At 41.7% G+C, this 21419-nt stretch overlaps 2 protein-coding genes across 8 annotated transcripts; one reads left to right on the top strand and one right to left on the bottom strand.

Moving 5' to 3' along the window:
• Nucleotides 1-49: 49 nt before the first annotated feature.
• Nucleotides 50-19936, bottom strand: TRMT10B (tRNA methyltransferase 10B). 7 transcript variants are annotated; one of them, XM_070794782.1, is made up of 9 exons: nt 18945-19864; nt 17606-17808; nt 17040-17148; nt 16290-16414; nt 13798-13950; nt 12575-12653; nt 11884-11951; nt 8112-8235; nt 50-1342 (listed from the first exon to the last, which is right to left on the bottom strand). In XM_070794782.1, the coding sequence occupies exons 1-9, from the start codon at nt 18961-18963 to the stop codon at nt 1314-1316; spliced, it is 909 nt and encodes a 302-aa protein (XP_070650883.1). In that variant the 5' UTR covers nt 18964-19864; the 3' UTR covers nt 50-1313. The 7 variants fall into 7 exon arrangements, with proteins under 7 accessions (XP_070650883.1, XP_070650880.1, XP_070650882.1 ...); XM_070794779.1 differs by lacking the exons at nt 50-1342; nt 18945-19864 and adding exons at nt 7157-7508; nt 19873-19936; XM_070794781.1 differs by lacking the exons at nt 50-1342; nt 18945-19864 and adding exons at nt 7157-7508; nt 19873-19917 and having other exon boundaries at nt 17606-17803.
• EXOSC3 (exosome component 3) lies at nt 817-5485 on the top strand. The gene is made up of 4 exons (XM_019966226.2): nt 817-1140; nt 1866-2015; nt 3788-3939; nt 5032-5485. The coding sequence occupies exons 1-4, from the start codon at nt 817-819 to the stop codon at nt 5231-5233; spliced, it is 828 nt and encodes a 275-aa protein (XP_019821785.2). The 3' UTR covers nt 5234-5485.
• Nucleotides 19937-21419: the final 1483 nt, after the last annotated feature.

Raw genomic sequence — 21419 nt, 5'->3', positions numbered from 1 at the left:
ATATGTAAATATTTTCAGGGGGAGGGGAAAGGAAACGCACACCAAAATGTCAACATTCATTTTCATTCATTCATTCACCAGGTATTATTTATTTCGTGCCAGGACCTGCGCTAGAAAAAAAAAAAAGGAGAACTAGCTGACAGCCTGGCAGAAAGACAAACAGGGAGCAAAACTAATGCTTTTCATTTTCTTTCTATTCTTCTCTGGTCTTCCACAACGTGAATAGATAAAAGTTTCCTATGAAAAAGAAGATACTGACCAGTATTCTTGCCTGGAAAAGTCCATGGACAGAGGAGCCTGGCAGGCTGCAGTCCATGGGGTTACATGACTGAGCATGTGTGCATGAGGGTGGAGGGTCACGGGTTGGTAGCAATAAACTGGTAGAACTAAAAAAAAAAAAGAAAAGAAAAGAAAATACTGAATACTCTATCTGGTAAAAGATTAGAGGTCCCTCTGAAGGTAGAGTCAGAAGAGAGAGCCAACTCCCGAAGGCCTGCTCAGTTCCCAAGGTTTCCACGAAACGAAAGGTGGCGAGGTCTCATATCCCACTGTGCATCTCAGACGCCGGGATAGGAGGCTCCGCGACTGACTCAAGCTACGCGTTTCTCCTGCGGACCTGCGAACAGACTGCTGGATGCACGACCAGCTAATGACACAATCATAGCCATCATGAAGGAACCCGCCGACCCAGCGCGATCGGACTTTGGAAAACAGGTTCAAGTCCCACAAGTCTGTGCTGCCGGAAACGGAAACTCTTGAGAGGGCTGGCGATTGGTCGCGGAGCCGGAAGCCGGAAACTGTATAGTGACGCCCGTGATGGCCGAAGCAGCGGGTGTTCCAGCGGAGTCCCTGGCTGGCTGCAGGGCGCGGGCAGCGCGGACGGTGCTAGATCAAGTGGTGCTGCCGGGCGAGGAGCTGCTACTGCCAGATCAGGAGGACGGAGACGGCCCAGGAGGTGCAGGGGAGCGACCGCTGCGCCTAAACGCCGCAGCGCGCTCCCGGGGACGCGTGGTGTGCGGCCCAGGCTTGCGGCGCTGCGGCGACCGACTGCTGGTCACCAAGTGCGGCCGGCTCCGTCACAAGGAACCCGGCAGTGGCAGCGGCGGTGGCGTTTACTGGGTGGACTCGCAGCAGAAACGGGTAAGCTGGGACTCCGGAGGGGTTGTCCGGCCGGGAGAAGGCTGAGGATACTCTTCGGAAGCACGGAAGGGGCCCTGGAGCCTTCCTCTGGTAAGGCTAGCCAAGAGCCACTAGAGTCTTGTGCTTACTTCTACAATTCTTTTAGAGGGACCGTGAACAGCTGGAACGTGGCCCTAGATGGGCGACCAGTAAAGAAACGAGCCTGGGAATATAAGGGCGCATAAGGGGATAAAGACTGTGAGACGTGGTCATTGTCTTCAAAACCCCATAGGTCAGGGAGCAACAGACTTGCCTTTCGGGGTTCCAAAGAATCAAGTTCAATGAGTGGATGTCACAGGGAGTTCAGTTTCTCTTAGAATAAGTAAGAAATTTCACATAGGAAGAAACTAACAACAGAATGGCCTTGCTTGGTTGAGGACCCCTGTATCACTGGACTCTCGCAAACAAAAGCTAGGGAGTTTCTGATAAGAATTCAGAAGAAATAAGATGATACAGACTTAAATGAACACTGTTAGAAGCTGGAAATCTGAGAGTTTTATCATGTGATTGGTTTTCTTTTAGGGAGAGTGACATGATTAGGTTTGTTGTAAGGTTTGTATTGATTTGTAAACATGGGTTTTAAAATATTTTCTAAATATTTAACTGATAAACATAACCGCTGAGGACTTGTTGAAGATGTCTTAAAAATGATTGTCATTTATGGTTGTTCTCTCATTTTTTTGTAGTATGTCCCGGTGAAAGGAGACCATGTGATTGGCATAGTGACAGCTAAGTCTGGAGACATATTCAAAGTTGATGTTGGAGGGAGTGAGCCAGCTTCCCTGTCTTACTTGGCATTTGAAGGTGCAACTAAAAGAAACAGACCTAATGTGCAGGTAACAACAGGACCTTTGGTTTCAAAAGTAGCAAATATCCATTTCCTAAACAGTCATATATCCAGAAGGCTACCGGAACTGTCTGATTTTCCTAGTGCTATTGGATGATCTTAGAGCATCTTTGTAATCACTCCAGGCTTCAAGAATTCTTTCAGATGCTCCACCTCTGGGACCAAAGCCACATACTTAGTTTACATTTGCTATGTTGGGGGATGTTTTCATCTCTGCTGAATTGAAAGGTTGTATCTGTTGTTTGTTATATCCATATACACTGGACAAAGAAGTAAGCCAGAGGCTTAGGGAGGAAGGAAGGAACAGTGGTGGAAATTGCCACATCACTCATCCGTCTTTCCTGGATGTGGGTCCTGGGACTTGTATCTCACAGTTTCAGTTACATCACTGTTTCCCAACAATCCCATTTTGCAGCTGACAAGAGAAGCAGTCTTGCTACTTCAAGTTTCAACTTGGGCTTTTCAGGTAGCATGGCCACACTCTTCCTGTCCATCCAAGCCAGAAATGTGGAGGTTTCTTTGCCTTTTCTCACTCATCCCTCGTGTCAAGTCTCTCTGATTTGCCACATGTCCACCCCTTTATGTCCATTTTGCAAGTTCAGGCCTTGGCTGTCTCTTGACTGGACTTAAGTCAGTGACCTCCTTAGTAACATCCTACCTGTACACTTCTGCCCCTTCATCCAGGCTTTTAAGAGCTGACAGCCTCTCATACCCCTTTCTGCAAAAGAAAAAGTTCTTCAAAGCCTACATATTACTATTTCCAGAGGTCTTCCCTCATCCATAATTATATCTCCATGTGGCCCTGCCTGAATTACACCGAACTATTTAAGAGCACCACTCAATTCATAATCTCCTGCTCCTGTAATGCTGTTCCCTCTGTCTGGACTGCTTTATCCTCTTCTCAACCTGTGGAACACATTCTGGTCTTTCAAGACCCAGGCTGAGCACCACTACCCCTCTGTAAAAACATCCCTAATTCTCAGTCATTTTTCTTACTTACTGGATTCAGCTGTGAATGAAGTTTGTTTACATATATATCCCCACTGCCCTCTGAAACTAAATGCTTCTAAAAGGCAGAGCATGTTCTCTCTAGTTCCTTGAGTAACCAGCAGTTGTTGGTACTTAATGAAACAAGTACCATAGTTTTTCTTCATTTCCATAGTTTTTGTCATTTTGAAGTTTAACTCTTGAAGCTTTTAAAGTAATTATTGTATGGAGAACAGTCAATGAATTGCCAGTGTTCTGTTTGCTTTGAACAATTTGCATGCCAGGGGTTGTTGCTTGTGTAGTTCCCTAAAGCAGTGCTGTGCAATAAAACTCTGTGGTGATGCTAGTGTTTTACATATGCACTGAGTATTATGGGAGCCACTAAGTCACACATGGCTATTGAGCATTTGAAATGTGGCTAATGCAACTGAAAAACTGCATTTTAAGTACATCGTTTTAATTAAATGTAAGTTTAAATAATTACATGTGAGTAGTGGCTACTGTAGTTGACAGTGTAACCCCAGTGGGCACTCTGGCTTTGCTGAGGCTCCCAGTCTGGGGATTTTCTGGGAAGGGAAGGGTGAGGGTACACGCTTTAATTTGCCTTCTTTTAGGACACAACTCCAGCAGGACTGTGAGAATCCTGGAGTGTAGTCTGTTATTTAGCCACAGAATTGCAGGTGACTGGCATTGACGCCTATTGAAAACAGCCAATAGCAGCACCTGTAGCATAGTTTGCTGAGAAGAAATGATGTTTTTTAATTATCATTGTAGGTCGGAGATCTCATCTATGGCCAATTTGTGGTTGCTAATAAAGACATGGAACCAGAGATGGTCTGTATTGACAGCTGTGGACGAGCCAATGGAATGGGTGTGATTGGACAGGATGGTCTGCTTTTTAAAGTCACTTTGGGCTTAATTAGAAAGTAAGTCTGATGCTTTCCAGCTTGCCTGTTGTCTTTTATATTATACCTTCTTAGAAAGCTGACTAATCTTTGGCTATAACAATGGCTGTTATCTCTTCAAAGTTAAAATCAGTATCCATTTTAGCACAGTTGTAAACTCTTGCATTTGCATTTAGCCCCATCCTCTCAATGTGAATAGATAAAATTCAGACATATTTGTCATTATAGTTTCTGTATTGATATGGAATCTGGACTTCTCTGCTGGTAGGCCAGTTGTTCCTTATATATACTCAGACCAAATGTGAAAACTGGCGTTCCCCCTTCTAAGTTACTTGAATACAGATGCAATTTATTATCTGTATTTTATTAATACAAAATCATATTTCTCTTATAATGGGAGCCAAATTAAGCTAGAGTGATGTGACCCTCAGACTTATGCAGACATTTACAAAAGGCTCCTGCTTTACTGTTCTTTTAATAGTTCCCAGAGGCAGAGTCTCTTTGTTGGGTTTAGATCTTCACCTACCCAAAGCTATGCCCTGTTAAAGGGCTTTACTCCTAAAGCTGAGGTTCGCAGCTATCTTCCATATCTCTCTTTGCTACTTATTTTGCAGATTTGCAGAATTAGTTCAGGACATTTAAAGAAGCATGTTATTAACCAAGCAACATTTTGTGGTTTGAAAGAGTCAACACTCTCCTCCAAGTATTGAATTTAATACCTAAGAATAATTTACATGGTCAGGAAAATAAGGTTAAAGTGTTCTTTTAGCACCAGAGACAATAAAAAAGCTACAGTTCTTAAGTCTAGAATTAAGGTGCTCTGACAATGTGAAGGAAGAACTTTATATGTTTTTTTGTGAAGTTGGTGGCATAGGGAGATTGGTTTCTTTAGAGGATAGCCCACCATTGTGACCTCTGGTATACCTGTAAGTTATAAAGCTTCTTGGAAGAAAAAGGAGAGTAGATGTTTTCATGTGCCTTGTTGTTTTGCAATGATGTTGGTGGAGCTCTGAGTGACTGGGGAGAACTGCCCAGAAAAGGAGTCCCCTGAAGTAAAGTCAAGGCACACCCTGTCACTTAATAAAGTTTTGTTTTCTTTCCCTTCCTCACCAGGCTGTTAGCTCCAGACTGCGAAATCCTACAAGAAGTGGGAAAACTCTACCCCCTGGAGATAGTATTTGGAATGAATGGAAGAATATGGGTTAAGGCAAAAACCATTCAGCAGACTCTGATTTTGGCAAACATTTTAGAAGCTTGTGAACACATGACAGCAGATCAAAGAAAACAAATCTTCTCCAGATTGGCAGAGAGCTGAAGACCTATGTGGGCTTTTTTATGGGTCAGCTGAACCAAGAGACTGGGTTTCCTGGGGAAAAGGTTTCTCAGGTGAATTCCACATTAAATCTTCAGGAGACAAGATGTGAATGTACATATTGTCTATTATAGTGCTAAATAAAATATTTTTATAAAAAAGTTACTGGTTGCCACCCAGATTCTTATGGGTGAGAAAAATCATGAAGCCATGATGTAGTTTTTTGTTTTTTACAATAAAGTTTACTAACAGTTACTGTTACAGTTTATTTGATGTTAACTATTACTTTGCTAGAGTGTAGCTTCTGTAAGTGGAAGTGAGCATTAAGATAAAACTATTTTCTGATAGTAAAATATGTTCACCAAAGAAAATGCAGAATACATAAAAAAATATAAAGCAAACAAAAACCACCTGTAATCCCACTATTTAGTGGGTGAGTATGTAGCAGCTAACAATTATTGGTTCCAAGTATTTTGCATGGATTAATTCACTTAGTAACTGCAAAGACATTTAACTTTCTAGTTGAAGAAACTGAGGCATGGATTAACTTGGCCTACATTCTCAACTACTGTATGTGAATGTATGGTTTTCAAATTGGAACTACAGGATTATACTCTATATACCACTCCATTGTATACTTTGTCCACATTAAACAACATGTAATATATTTTGTGACTGCTATTAAAAATTCAATAGTTGTATAATATTTCATTTTCATGTTATAGGATATTTTAGATATGTGTAGTTTTTTATTGTTCTATAGATAACACTATAATGAAGGTCTCTGATTCCAAGTCTAGCCAGATCTTACTTTGTTAAAATCATTTCTGGGAAGCCAAACAAAAAACTACTTGTGGGTTTTGAAAAAAAAAACGAGGTTTGTGAGGGAGTCAGAGAGGAAATTTGCATTTTAAGCAAAGCCTTTAAAGGTGAAAATGAAGCCTGACAGATGATCCAGGTCAGTGGTTCTGTTAAGAGACCTAGTTACAGACCCCTGAAGCCTATCCATAGGTTCTTTCCGATGACAGATTATAGAACACATTCAGTAAGTTGATAAAGACCAAGGATTATAGAACACATTCAGTAAGCTGATAAAGACCAAGGATTATAGAACACATTCAGTAAGCTGATAAAGACCAAGGAGCATTATGTATTCCTAAACATGTTTCCTGAAGACTGGGCCATTTGTAAGTAGTAAAAAGACACTGATAAGATATATATAGTGATCACAGCTCTTGAGGAACTTAAATTGTGAAGGAGAGGGGACAGAGCAGAAAAGTAACCTTTTGATTCTTCTAAGATATAGAATACATTTTCTGAACTTGCTAGCAGCTAAATTAACAAGTTTACTAACCCAAACTGGCTAGAGTAACTGAAGCAACTCTACCTGACTAGGACATGAAAAAAAGGGATCACTGAGATTTAGGTTACCTAACATACTTGTGACAGATGCAATGTATTTTCTGTCTCTTCAAGTTAGACTTACAATACTGTGTGCTTTTCAATTTGACCTGTTAATCACAAGTATATATGAAGAATCTAGTTGGTACAAAGCTCATAAGGATACAAAGATACTGCCACAAATTGTTACAAGGCTACTATTAGGAAGAAAGAAACACTCACTGCCCATCCTCAGAATAGGGGAGACAAAGTAGGAGCCACACAGATGGAACAAAATGCTATGGGGGCTTAAAGCAGGGCTGTTAGGACAGGCTGACCCTGCAAAGTCTGTATAGCATATTACTGAGCTGGGGAAAATCAGCATGTTTGAGATGGCTGGACAAAGTCATGCAACTTTATGATGCCTGTGCAATGAAAATTCAACTCGTGATAGAATAATTCTTACTTGATTATTTAAGCTACTCTTAGGAGTAGCTATTTCACAAATAGATGTACAGAAGATGAATTAACACATCCAAAGCCATGTAGTCTTAGGGCTAATTCATTGTTATGTAAACTTTCTAGTTAGTCAACATGTATCTGGGCACTTCCTGTGAGACAGGCACTATGGGAGATACAAAAGAGCATAAAATGTGGTCCCTCTTCATCCCAGTGAACAGCCAAGATGTCAAGTAAAGGCCAATGAGTACTACCACCATCTTCTGCTCTGCTCTTTGGTCAAGACAACTCCAGCAACTTCACCTCCTGCAGCTGCCTCCTTAGGCTCTCTATCATTCCACTGAGTTCCGAAGAACATAGCCTTTTCTGGAAGAAACTCCTTTCTTCAATGCTTCAGGCCAGTTTTGAGTCTCAAAGTAAGTAGACAGGATATCAAACACTGTTAGAAGGGTAAACAGAAAACAAAGGGACCACACAGAGGAAAAAAGAGAATTAGTATATGACTAACAAGGAAAAAAGTGTTCTGGAATATTTCAATCAACAGATCTACTCCACCACATATGGTACCACCTATGTCTCCTGGGGAGACAGGCAAAGACAAAGGCCCTGCTTACCTACAAGGATCTCAACCTACATTGAGAGATACAGGCCTGTGAATGGACAATGCTGCAGCAGAGAGGGACACAGTACAATGGGAACACAACAGAGGGGCCTGACATGGCCTGAAGGGGAAGGGAGCAGCCAAGATGCCTGTGAATGGAATCATGAAGGACAAACAGGAATTCACTGTTCGGTGACAGGCTGAAGGCATGGCATACTAGGACAAAGAAACAATTTCAACCATCTGTAACACAGTTGGGAATAGGAAGAAAATGCAAAATGCCTCTGAGAGGCCAGGATACCTGTCACAAAGTGCATACAATAAAGTCCAAGCACATTAGTCACATGGGAGGCTGCTTCAAGGACCATTTATACTTAAATACAATGTAAAGAAGCAGTAGCATAACTAACATATATTAAGCATGGGCCATGTGAGCAGTACCTTGATTGATGGTCAGTATCTCTGAATGATAGTTCTTCCCATTCTGGCATTTGACCATATATTCCTGGATTGGTAAGCGGGCAGTCTTAACAGAGTGTTCTTGGGCCTTCTGAAATGTCACCTTCTGTAAATCACAAACATTTTTCTTATAAAAATAATACATGAAGTTATTCTCAATGTAATATGCAGCAGAGCAAATTGTGAGAATTCTCATTTACCATTTACATCTGTAATCATAATTAAATGATGTGTATTAAAAAAATAGAAAGGAAGAAACTGCAGATAATGAGTATTTCTGGCAAGTAAGAAATGGCTTATGCAGCAATAACCCACTTATTTGGAAGCCATTTATCTGCTAGCTTCTACTTGCGGCTACTTATCAATACAACCAAGAAGGAAGGAAGTAAAAAGAGGCATATCTGCAGTCACAATCTGCATCCAAAAATCCAAGCAGTCTAATCAACCAGAGAACATTACTGGCCCGAATTCAGTAAGATCCAATTCTGGATATCTGGAGTTGTCAGCCACCGCCAACTGGTAGCAGCAAATTAGAAATGAGGAGACGGGATTCAAGTTAATTACACCACTAGCAACAAGACAGCATTAAGGTATAAGAACATACAGCCCGATACAGCCCAATGAAAAGGCAAGGTTCTGAAAACTACAAAAAGGAGACAGAACTCAAAAAAATCCAACAATCCGAGGTCATTTAGCTTCAGAGTACTGAGGCCATTAAGCATTACAGTACAGTTATTAATGTCCCTTAAAGATGTCCCTGAGTCATGGACTGAGTTTAAATTATACTCACTACCTTTTAAGAAGATCCAGGAAAGTCATCTACGTATTTGGAATCTCAGGATTAAAGTTTTAGATTACTGAGAAAATTAGCATACTCAGGTTTGAAAGGGACCTTGATAGTCAACTATTCCACTTCAACCACCCATTCAATGTTTGTCTATTCTCTATGACCTCGTTCCCAGGTGGCCTCTGGCTTTAAATGGACAACTCTTGTGACAGGGAGTTCATGCGTCCTGGGGTAACCCATTCCAATTCTGATAGTAGCAGTTAATAGGAAATCTTGGTATTGAGGCACATTTTCTATTTCCTCTGAGACTTCTGGTCATTTGTTCTAGTTCTTTTCCTCCAGAGCCATACCAGGCAAGTCAAATGGCCCTTCCACAGGACAGCCATTCAGATACTCAAAGGCAGGGATCGTGCCCTATGAATCCTCTCATCTCCAGGCTGACAGTCTCAGTTCTGTCAACTTTTCCTTGACCATGATTTAGTTTTGAGTCCCTTCATTATTCAGGTCAACCTCTTCTGAACTTGTTCTAGCTTGTCAATGTCTTTTCATTTATCATCCCATATTGACTGACCACTGTGGGTGTGGTCTAAAGAACTGGAACAGCATAGAGCAGGCCTAGCACCTTCCTTCTTCTGACACTGGACTACTAGCCTCTCAGATTCACATGAAACACGGTTCCAAGAAAGACCTTCCAAAAATGTTTTAAGTGATGCAATTTGGATGAAATAAAGGTACAGCTACTCAAAGGACTTCTTTGAAAGTTAACAACCTCTTGCATATATGAGCTGTGATTATTAAAGTCTACTCCATTATTTTATAATTACTTTGAACTAGAGTACACAGGAGGAGACTTGGATGCTGCCCTGAAGGAGTTTACAGTCTAGTTTCTGTTCTCTGAACACTTAAAGATAAAATGATTCCCCTTGAATAAATGCTGTTCTTAGTATATTTCTGTGATGGAGGAAATGGCAACCCACCCCAGTATTCTTGCATAAAGAATCCTATGGACGGAGGAGCCTGGTGGGCGCTGTCCATAGGGTTGCAGAGTCGGACACGACTGAAGCGACTTAGCATGCATGCATGCATTGGAAAAGTAATGGCAACCCACTCCAGTGTTCTTGCCTGGAGAATCCAAGGGACAGAGGAGCCTGGTGGGCTGCCATCTATGGCGTCACACAGAGTCAGACACAACTGAAGCAACTTAGCAGCAGCAGCAGTGAAGGAGCCAAACTCTTAAGTAGCAACCAGAAAGTTCTATACCTTTGACAAATCTTTGTACCAGTTATTTTTCAGTTTAAATGTTGGTGGAAAATAAAGAGGACAGTGTGTTACATTTGTGCATCTATATATTACACACTGCTCACTGGCCCTCTAGAACTGTATGCTTCAAAAAAGGGGCTGTCACTCTGCTGCAGGAGATGCACTTTGCTGTTCTGTCTTTTTAATCTTTTTAACCTAAAATAGCCCCCATAGCCATATCAGGTTTCATTACACTGACTTCTTTGAAAGTCTGGTCCAGTTGTCTTATAGAATGTCTCACATCCTAGGTCTGTTGATGATTAAATTCAGTTTAAACATTTTCTAGTAAGAATACATCACAGGTGAGATTCCATCATAAGGAGGTACTTGCCACCACTGGGGATTCTGCTTGATCATGTGTTAAGATGGTGAACTCCAGATCACTCCATTTTAAGGGTACACTTTTGCCTTTCTAATCCGTGGGCTGCTACTTTGAGACCACATGAATAGTTAGTTCCCTCACAACCTTTCTTTCAGTCAGTTCCCTGAATCAATGACTACACTGGGAGTGACAAAATGGCGACTTTTCAATTCTATTATTCGTTTCTCATTTATTAGCTGACATTCTTTACAGCGCTCCCCTACCCCTACCTCCTGTCCATATTTTAAGACTATCATTATGGAGTCGTGGAACACTGACTTTTTTTAGAATAAATGCAGTACAGTTAAATATCATTTGTGTTAAACATGTGTATGTATCTCACATACATATGAAAAAATACACTCTTATACATGAAAAAATATATTAATTTAACATGCCCATAAACCCATAAATACATACTTGTGTGGTCACAGAATATATCAAGAGATACACAAGAAAACCATGGCTGCCTCACACTGCAGACGCTGGGCGACAAAGATGAGAGATAAGACTTATTTTTCGCTGTGCTCCTTTTTATACATTTTAACCATTATATCATTATTTACATCTACAGAATATCCTAATTATTAAGCATAAAAAATTATCTCAACAAATATTTGTATAATAGAAGTGTGTTTCAAAACTCCAATTATTCTCATAAAATTCAAATTCAACAAAAGAAACCTGGACAATTCTACTGCGGTTGAGATTATGGGTAAGACGTCTGTCAACAGGGAAGATGATCCAAGAAGGAACAAACTACTCTTTCAACAAAGAACAAATAATTGGTAAGAATGTTGAAAGCTTCCCTGGTAGGAACTTCCCTGGCAGTCCAGTGGTTAAGCCTCCTGGCTCCCAATGCAGGGGGCCTGGGTGTGAGCCCTGGTCAGGGCACTAGATCTCACGTGCCACAACTAAAGATGTCATGTGCCACAATTAAGATCTGGTACAGCCAACCATTTTTTTTTTTTTTTAAACAAATTCCTTGGTCAAGATCAGAGTAATCCCTACAGAACTGAAGACAAGAAAATAAGAAAGGAATTCAATAATGGCTATTTATGTAATTACCAAATACTCCCCACTCTAGTCCCTGACTGGATTCTGTCAGGTATCAGGATTGTTAACATTGGTGATAAGAAGAGAGGGAACTTGGCAAGTAGGAGGGTCAACCTAGATAGAGTAGGCTCTTTATTCCTACTCCTTCTGGATTCTCACGTCTTTTGGGTGAGATTACGACAGGGCAGGTGCCTCTAAAAGAAAGCTTCATTTTTCAAAATGCAGTTGTCAGGCCTAAAATGTACACTTACCTTCTGAATGCTTTCATCCACAAGTCCACCAAGGATGTAAACTTTGTTTAGATCAACATTTTCAAGAGCTAATGAAAAAATAAAGGCCATTAAGATTAATCTGTTTTATAATTTCTAAATCCAAAGATTGTAAAAGGAAAGAATTTATTAATGATAAAAAGTAGAAATTCAATGAAATAGGAAATGAAAAGAGAGTAGATTTGCTAATCCCCTGGAAAGTTCAATTAAATAGATAAACCACTGGCACATCTAATCAGATAGGCAGACTCAGATCACCATCAGGATTCAGAAAGGAGGTAAAATTTCAGAGAAATATAAAATAATTAGACAACTACTGAGATCAACTTAATAAAAGTGAAAATTATGTGAAATAGATAATTTTCAGGGAAAAAAAAATTTATCTGACATTGATCCAAAAAGAGTCAATGCAAGGAGGTGACCAGGAAAACTCAGGAGGATTACCAAGTAGCTCACAAGGTCCAACTGAGGATGGAGACCCTAAATCTGTGCAGCTTTGTACACATGGCAGGACAAATACAATGTATCCAGTGAGGTCTCTATCCATAAGAGGTGTGCAATTAACGTTCATTCCTTTTTTACCTTGGATACACCATGGGTGGCTTTAACAAATTCTGACACCAGGAATAATGAAATAAAGGGCTAAGAAGCAATGAATGCATAAAGAACATACCATGGTCTGAGTCCGGAGTCAGGTACACAAGGGTTTCCAGAGGAAATAAACTAAAGCAGTCTTCTTCTGTTCTGTCTAGCTGAAAAATGTAAACAATCCAATGTAGTGTTAACTAGATTAAGACACAGCCCACACTGCAGCACCCAGTCACTTACAGAGCACGCAGTGGTTTCTATCAGGCCTGGCTCCAGGTGCACCAAGGGGATACATGTCTGACAACCTGTTCTCAGAAAGGGCTCGGTTGGGGAGCAGAAGTAGAAAGGCACAGACATTCAACCTTACAAAATGAGACAGAAAGTGGTAATGAGGCCCTGACACACAGGGAGCACGCCCTGGGACTACAGAGAGAGAATGACAGCACCAGCAACGACCTTGTAGTGAAGGGAATGCTGGAACTGGGTTTCTGAAAAGAGGTGAGACTGACACAGACAAAAGGAAAAGGTATTCAAACTGGAGAGAATCATCTAAGAAAAGCACGAAGACAGGAAAGCAAGAGGGCTGAACTACACGGGCCTTAGAGTGGATCTGTTTGGCTCATATGCAGGAATCACAAAACATGTACAGAGAAATAAAGCTGGGAATGGCGCGTTACAGGAGGGATATGAAGGTAACAGCACCATGACTAATTGGGCAGCAATGCAAACGGCACTTTTCACACCTGGGGCCTCCGAGGACCTCCCTGGGAAAGGTCACACTACTCAGTCTCAGCTACACGATGCAAACACACAAGGGCACTTTTAGAGTCACTTCTTAGGCACTGATCTAGATTCCTACCTGTATACCAATGTCTACATTTAAGAGATCCTAAGGAAAGTACTGAAAATAACTTAATACTCCCTAAAACTCATCTTAAATCCATATTACTTCCATAAGGATTCTCTCTTCCCCTCAAAACTCATGTTTCCAAATTATGCACTTTAAGAACAAGGAGTCATGGCATTTCCCTAAAACATTCCTGGAATGCAGTCTAGTATAAAATACACCAGATACAAAATACAGCCCTAGATACTGGTAATACTAGTTTTCCAATGCAGTGGGAAGGATGAAAATTTTTAAATATAAGAACCGATGAGAGGTTCTAAATTTTTTAAGACTGTAATAGTGAAAATATATAAATTATATAAAATTTTTTTACATCAAAATATGAAAAAGTTAAAAAACTTACTATTATCTCCTCCAACCTACTTTTCAAATGACAATTCAATATGCAAAATAAGGCTTACCAGATAACTGGAAAATCCATCATTCATCCTCAAACACTCTTCATACAGGGGGCTGTCTGTGGTGAACCCAGTGAGGTAGATCCAAAATGGCCTGTCAGCTTTCTTATTGGAACCATACAACCTTCGGATCTGTCCAGCCAGTCTACTTAATTCCTTCAAAGTAAGGATAACTTAGGGTAGTAACATGCCCACTCTTTCTAAATTCATTATCAACAAATGGTTACTGAGTAAGTTCACTGAATACGACTCTGGGAAAGCTCATGAAATACAATGGCCCCTTTTACTCCACAAGTGCGTACACGTATGTATGCACTTGTGTTACATCCCATGGCATCATACCTTACAGATGAAAGTCAAGGTAATGATACCAGCCCAGAAATAGTCAGTTAATGAAAAAACTAAGACCTCTCCCTCCTTCTAGACTGGCTAATACATACATATATATACATGTGTATATATATTTATTTTAGCTTTTTAAAAAACTTCTATTGAAGTATAGCTGACGTCCAATATTGTATTAAGTTTCAGGTGTACAGCAAAGTGAATCATTTAAACCTAAACCCACTCTTTTCTAGACTCTTTTCCCATATAGGCCATTACAAGATATTGAGTAGAGTTCCCTATGCTATACAGTAGGTCCTTGCTGATGCTACTGCTGCTAAGTCGCTTCAGTAGTGTCCAACTCTGTGCGACCCCATAGATGGCAGCCCAGCAGGCTCCCCCGTCCCTGGGATTCTCCAGGCAAGAACACTGGAGTGGGTTGCCATTTCCTTCTCCAACTCATGAAAGTGAAAAGTGAAAGTGAAGTCACTCAGTCGTGTCTGATTCTTAGCAACCCCATGGACTGTAGCCTACCAGGCTCCTCCATCCATGGGATTTTCCAGGCAAGAGTACTGGAGTGGGGTGCCATTGCCTTCTCTGACAGTAGGTCCTTATTAGTTATCTATTTTATACATAGTAGTGTGTATATGTCAATCCCAAACTCCCAATTTATCCTTGCCCCTCCCTTTACCCTATGGTAACTGTAAGTTTGTTTTCTATATTTGTAACTCTATTTCTCTTTTAGCTTTTATCAAAAAGCTTACCATGTGATATTTACTATTTATTAAAAAGAGGTCAGATTACTGTATAGGCATTTTTATACTCCCTCAGGTAAACTTGGCACATTCTCCCTAACTCCAGGAAATGTCATAGGTTTGGAATTTTTAACTTTCCATCCTGATTCAGAGACATAACCCTTATAGAAAGGTTATTTCACAATCTGGCCTGACTTGGTTCAGTACAGGAAAAAATAAAAACACACACAAGAAACCTTAGGCTTTGATTTAATCTGATATCTCAATGAATACAAACAGTAGAAAATTCTTGGTTGACTTTTTCAGTGGGCTATAGTTAGAGGTTTCCTGGAAGAATCTCAGATACTAATTTATCTGAAAAACATGGAGACACTAGCACGTACAACAGGGACGATGGGAAACAAAGATGCGTTTTAAGGTATAAGGCCCAAAAGCAAGGTCCAATACTGTGTGCCACTTTGTTATCTGGTGAAAATGAGAGGGCTGTGAAGGGCTGAGCTGCAAGTTCCTCTCCAAATTCTGCTGCCACTGATAAGGTGCACAAGCTAAACAATTCTTTTTTATCAAAGGGATTCCTCTGATAAAGGGTTCCTGTTTATCCCTGAATGCGTGCATGTGTGCTAAGTCCCTTCTGTCATGTCTGACTAGCTGCGACCCCATGGACTGTGTCGCAGGCTCCACTGTCCATGGGATTCTCCAGGCAAGAATACTGGAGTATGTTGCCATGCCCTCCTCCAGGGCATCTTAATGGGTTTCAATGCTCCTGCCAACCCACAGCATTATTCCAACAAATCAATCAATCTTCCTGCAGAAACCTATAAAGTATGACCCCTGGCTATTTATTCTGTTCCCGAACGCAATCCCATGTGGCCCAAATGTTGTGCAGTATCATGCTCCTTTCCGGATGAGTACATGTGACTGTTATCAATCTTATCTGTCTGGTGTGGAGTGTTGTGTGTTCAGCCACCCGCAGAATCCTAGGGTGAAAAGCCATCCTTCACCAACAGGGCTTTACAAAACACCTACAGTGTAGCAAGACCTCCCACCAGGTAATCTCCCCACAACATGCAACCAGGCAAACATTCCTCTCCCTAGCAGAAAGCCAAAGATTTCCCTGGACAATTACACCTGAAAGGCTCCTTCTAGACTTGGGACACCATGAACACAGTGGCAAATGCGTTGGGTTTAAAACAGAATATAAGGCAAAAAATCTTCAACTAAACCAAAGGATGTCTATTCTCTTCCTATTTACAATAGCCCTCTTGGAACTGAGTAGCCATGTGTAGAAAACTAAGCACATTTCCTGGATTTCTAGAGAATCCTAGAGACTGGAGCTGGTCATGCTCTTTGTAAAAGCTGCTCCCACCTGAACCTCTCTCGTGTGAGCAGCCATTCAGAGTTCAGTGGATGCTTTACCTTCTTAGACATGTGGTTAGTCATACTCAAATCGATACAGAGTCTTGGGCCTGAGTGCTTGGCTTCCAAAAGTCTTTCCTTGATTAGGGATCTCAGAAAACGTTTGCTATGCTGCGGGTAGATGCCTAGGGTAAGAAATACCAGAAAGGAATAAAAGTGGAAAAGCAGAAAAATATTATTCAGTAAGAACTAAATCTCCTCAGCCAGGTGAGTACTTTTTGCATAAGAAGAGAAACTGGAAGCTCATACAAGGTATTCATTCATTAGGCAGTGTAGGTATTGCAGAACAGTGAAGTCAGTGCTCTGAACACACTGCTGGATCTAAGGCAGAGTTCAGTTTGTTCATTTATTACCTATATGATCTTGGGCATGTTATTTAACTGCTTTGAGCCTCAATCTCTTTGCTGAGAAAATGAGGATAATAAAAGTCCCCTTATGGTAAACCAGGTAAAATTCTTAGCAATGAACCTAGTACATAGTCCTGAATAAACATTAGCTGTTGTTAGTATCATTCCTTCTACTTCTGAGCTTATAAACACATATATGCACTAGACTGCCTATATGTGAAAGGCAGTCTTAAATTTTGCTTTCTTTGATACTCTGATTCCCGACAAAATAGAACAATAGGTCATATCTCCCAGATGTTTTTACTTAAAAACAATATCCCCACTCTTCCAGGAACAAGCAGATACCAGTTTGCTAACAAATAAATATACTAATAATTACACGAACAATCTAATTTACCGTTACCTGAATTTTCTACACGGTTGGCTTTTCGTCTTTCTTTTTCTTGTTTTCTTTTACTCTTCTTTGCCGCAACTATCTTTTCCCAGTGCCTCTGCTTTCTTTGGACATTTTTCTTATGTTATCCAGAAAACAAAATTGTTTGAGAACTTCATAAGCACCAAAAAGGAAAATGAATATTAGAAATAGTTACTTATTTTTCAAATTTAGATATAGGATTAGGAGAGAAAAGCGGTGTTAGTCTTAAAAACAAAAATGGCCTAGATTGTGTTTAGAGAAAGCAGAACCCCAGAAAAGAGAAGTGGCATGCCCAAGGTCACAGTAAATTTGTTAGGAACAGGGTTGAGATTTCCTGACCTTTCTGAGGTATACAAAGATTCCTCTTGAACTTAATTTACTTTTTCTATGATCCAAATGAAATTAAACCTTAAACCAGGTAACATGAAACTCATCCCTTGGAATACACCTAACTCATTCCCAATCTTCTCGTTACCAGGATCTATCCTTGAAATACGGCCTCTGGGACATTCCATCATCTCAAAGCCTGTGACCTGGCAACTCGTTCCACTCACCGAGCACCACGCTGCACTGCCTGTGGGCAGGGTCTCTTGCTCCCAATGGTCACATCCCACATCAATCTGTAGAAGCTGGAAGCTCTCAGAGACACCATCATCACCTGGGTCGTCTAGGGTGATTTCGTGCTCCTGCAGCACCCGTGACTCTGTTTTCTGAGCACTCCCTTCCAATTTCCAGTCCATGCGTTTAGTCCTCTGTCCTTGTCACCCAGATTAGAAAAAGGAACTATTATACTTGCAGAAATATTTCCCTATATCCAAGTGACAAATAGTGTTAAAGTGTGTAAAATACTAACACAGAGAAAAGCATGTGTGTCTTCTAGAGAAATATGTAAGCGCAGAAACCTTTCAGTAGTAAGGAAGCCAAATTTCCTCTTTAGAAGACAGGCATGACCCCTGACACCTCCAAGCAATAATTATTCACTGCTGCAGTGACATCAGTTCATTTTCTTTGGAATGCGTGTATGAGTTGAGGGTGAGACAGAGATGGTAAAACCTACCTATCCCATTACGTTTCCATTTTTAAAAACCATTCTTTTAGCAAATATTTACTAAGCACCTATGCTATGCAAAGTCCTATACTAGAAACACCCTGGAAGGTTTAGAGCTGGCCAAAAATTATGGTAAAGAGCAGCCCAAATCCCACCAAGGATTCTAAGGTGCTGGTGATGTATCAGAATTCACTTTTCAAATCTACATATTCCCTCCTCTGACTTACATATTACTGCAGCAGAAAGCCATAGTCATAGAGGAAATGGGTAATATCCATCAGAAGAGCTGAGGTAGAAAAATACGAAGAATTATTGTTACAGCACACTTAACTAGTGTAATAATTTCAAAGTGGTGTTCAAAATCCCTGAGGAAGATATGTAAAAGAAGTGCTCTAGTCTAGAGGCAAGTGGCAGATTAAGAATGCTATAACCATTGCTCATGGCTACTCCTCTGAGTCCAGTGTGCTACCAACATAATAGGAAACGTGTATCTTTGAAAAAGTAAATCTCTGTAATGATCCATTGAAATTAAAATGGAGTAAGAGTTCAGGCAGACAAAAATGGAATTGGGTGGCCACTGAAGATCTGGTCTCAGACAAGTCTCTGCACCACTGAGAACTTGAACTTTCTTTGAACTGTACCAGACCCCCAAGGACACTATCAGTCATATTCAGAATAACACCAGCCAGCTGCAACCCTACAGTCTCAAGATCTCCTTTCATAACTATGCAACCATTTCAGACCTTAACCAATCCTTACTAATAAGCACCCTTATTTCTTGCCAGCTCCAATTATAATTCATGACAAGTAACTCATGTAACTAACTGTAACCTTGCAGTTTTTACCTTTATAAGGTTCTCCCATTTTGTTGTCTGGTGGAACACACTTCGGGTGCTTCCTGATTTTATGTCTCCCATGCTACACTCCTCAATTTGGCTAGAATAAAACTCTCTTCTATTCCTATTATAGATTGCTTATTGATTATTTTCCTGAACACTTACAATGGCCTACACTGATTGTTATTGATCATCTATTGTTGTCTGAACTATCTGGTCTACTTGCTGTTGACCAATACTTGCTATATTTATGTTTCTTAAATATACTAAGGATATAGCACCTTAGGGTCTTTGCACTTGCTGTTTTTTCTACCTCAATCCTCTTCCCCTGGATAATTATATGACTACTACCTTTCTCACTACATTCCAATTTTCCCTTTCCAACATGGCACACATCTTACTTATTTTTTGGTCTGAACGTCCCCACTCCTATAAGTGTTATGTTTGTATTGTTCACTATATCCTCTACGCCTGGAAACAGGCTTCGTACGTAACAGACGCTCAGTAAAGACTTGCTGAATTAATAAATCCTCCACTCCACCCCCATCTCTGAGTTGACGGAGGCCTCAGAACTTTTCTAACCCATGTTGCACCTGATGAATATATCCCTGGGCGCTAAGTGATGACCAGCCTCTGAACTCTTCTCTTAGTTTTTCATTCTAGGTTTTAGCTACCAAAGTCGGCTCTCCTCCTCTGGCACCTTCAGCACTAGAACACCCTGACCCCAAGCTCGAAGAGTACCCCGACGTAGGCCCCGTATGGCCCACAGGCTGCGAAAGCGACGGGAAGCAGAAAGGACCATCATCAAGAGTTTGGCGCCACACAACTGCAGGGCGAGCGCCTGCTTCCCAGGCTTCTGCCACACGGTCAAAGGAGGCGGCTATCAGAGGCCCGACCCTCATGCCCGATTCCTCCCACGAACAAATGCCCTACGTACCTGAACCAGTCTCCTGCCGCGGCGGAAGCGGCACTCACCAAGTCCCGCCTCTGACTCCACTTCCGGTTCCGGCCCCACGCCGACTAGCATTCTGGGAGTTGTCGTTTTCAGCCTGGCTGGTCGGTGTGCGGCGAAGGCTCGGGCTTAGGATGCCAAGCGCATGGTGGCACTAAGGAGCTGCGTCCCGCTACAAGGTTCCTGCGCCTCGCTGAGCCTCGATTTCCTTGCCTGTTCGCTGGGGATACAATCCCAGCCGCTTGCCGACCGCACAGCGCTGCTGCAGATGACCAGGCGCTTTGATGGCTGTTAGGGTCTGAACTGTGGTGTTGGAGAAGACTCTTGAGAGTCCCTTGGATTGCAAGGAGATCCAACCAGTGCATTCTAAAGGAGATCGGTCCTGAGTGTTCTTTGGAAGGAATGATGCTAAAGCTGAAACTCCAGTACTTTGGCCACCTCATGTGAAGAGTTGACTCATTGGAAAAGACTCTGATGCTGGGAGGGATTGGGGGCAGGAGGAGAAGGGGACGACAGAGGATGAGATGGCTGGATGGCATCACCGACTCGATGGACGTGAGTCTGAGTGAACTCGGAGTTGGTGATGGACAGGGAGGCCTGGCGTGCTGCAATTCATGGGGTCGCAAAGAGTCGGACACGACTGAGCGACTGAACTGAACTGAAGGTCTGAACACAGCGAATCCGGACTGAAACCAGACGTGAACCACCCCTCATCTGGCATCCTGGGGCCTTGCCTTCCCCATAACCAGCAGAGCCCTTGGGATGACACAGTTCCCCTCACCACAATCTGGTCATCCAGGATAACAGATATCCTAGCTTGGGCAGATCACAAATGAATCTAGCCTCTGGCCACTCTCCCTCCTTCATCTCATCTCACAAATCCACAAGGAAACTGACTCTCGGAAACCTAAAGTGTCTTGTCCAAGCCTTGGCCTGATAAAAACTATCAGCCACTCTTTATTTTTGCAGTCTTAGATGTCTCATCCTTTTGAGAGACCCTACCCTGAATGAGCCTGAAATATCTACTGTCCAAGAAACCACAGCCTTGTTGGATCTGTCCTTGGCCCCACAGTTTTCCTCTTTTCTTTCCACAACTTCTCCAGCACCTCCCACTCCCAGTCCAAGCCTTAATCCATCCTTTATCTGCCAGTGGAACAACTTGTAAAATACTGAAACCAAACATGATTTCCTCCCTCAGAAGGCTTTTTTCTGAAACCCAGCTCTAAAGTCTCTTCTTTGCTCAGAAGTTGGCCTTGGCTTTGTACTCAGCAGGACTTGAAAATTGGCTAAAATGGTCTTCAGTGGCTCCCACACCTACCAATCCATGCACCTTGCACTCAGCTGTACTGAACACCTTTCCTGTGAGCTCATGGCCACTTCCCCACAGAAAAGAGCACCTGGCTGGTGTAATTGCCCACCCTGCTCTGCCCCCATCCATTTACCAGATGACTATGTGTGTCCCGTACTCCCTCTCAGTGGTTTCCCTTTGTACTTGAAGGTAAAATTGAATCTTCCTAAGACCTTGCACAGTC

This window comes from Bos indicus, chromosome 8 (genome assembly GCF_029378745.1).
Source record: "Bos indicus isolate NIAB-ARS_2022 breed Sahiwal x Tharparkar chromosome 8, NIAB-ARS_B.indTharparkar_mat_pri_1.0, whole genome shotgun sequence".
Classification (NCBI taxonomy): Eukaryota; Metazoa; Chordata; class Mammalia; order Artiodactyla; family Bovidae; genus Bos; species Bos indicus.
This window is presented reverse-complemented; position numbering and strand designations above follow the sequence as displayed.

Excerpts from the sequence above, each read along its gene's own strand:
- TRMT10B (XM_070794778.1), bottom strand. Across the intron at positions 16,415-17,039 it reads CAACCGTGTAGAAAATTCAG|GCATCTACCCGCAGCATAGC; the intron begins GTAACGGTAAAT and ends TTCTTACCCTAG. Across the intron at positions 12,654-13,797 it reads ATGGATTTTCCAGTTATCTG|CTAGACAGAACAGAAGAAGA; the intron begins GTAAGCCTTATT and ends TACATTTTTCAG.
- EXOSC3 (XM_019966226.2), top strand. The coding sequence starts at position 817 with ATGGCCGAAGCAGCGGGTGTTCCAGCGGAGTCCCTGGCTGGCTGCAGG. Across the intron at positions 1,141-1,865 it reads TGGACTCGCAGCAGAAACGG|TATGTCCCGGTGAAAGGAGA; the intron begins GTAAGCTGGGAC and ends ATTTTTTTGTAG. Across the intron at positions 2,016-3,787 it reads GAAACAGACCTAATGTGCAG|GTCGGAGATCTCATCTATGG; the intron begins GTAACAACAGGA and ends TTATCATTGTAG.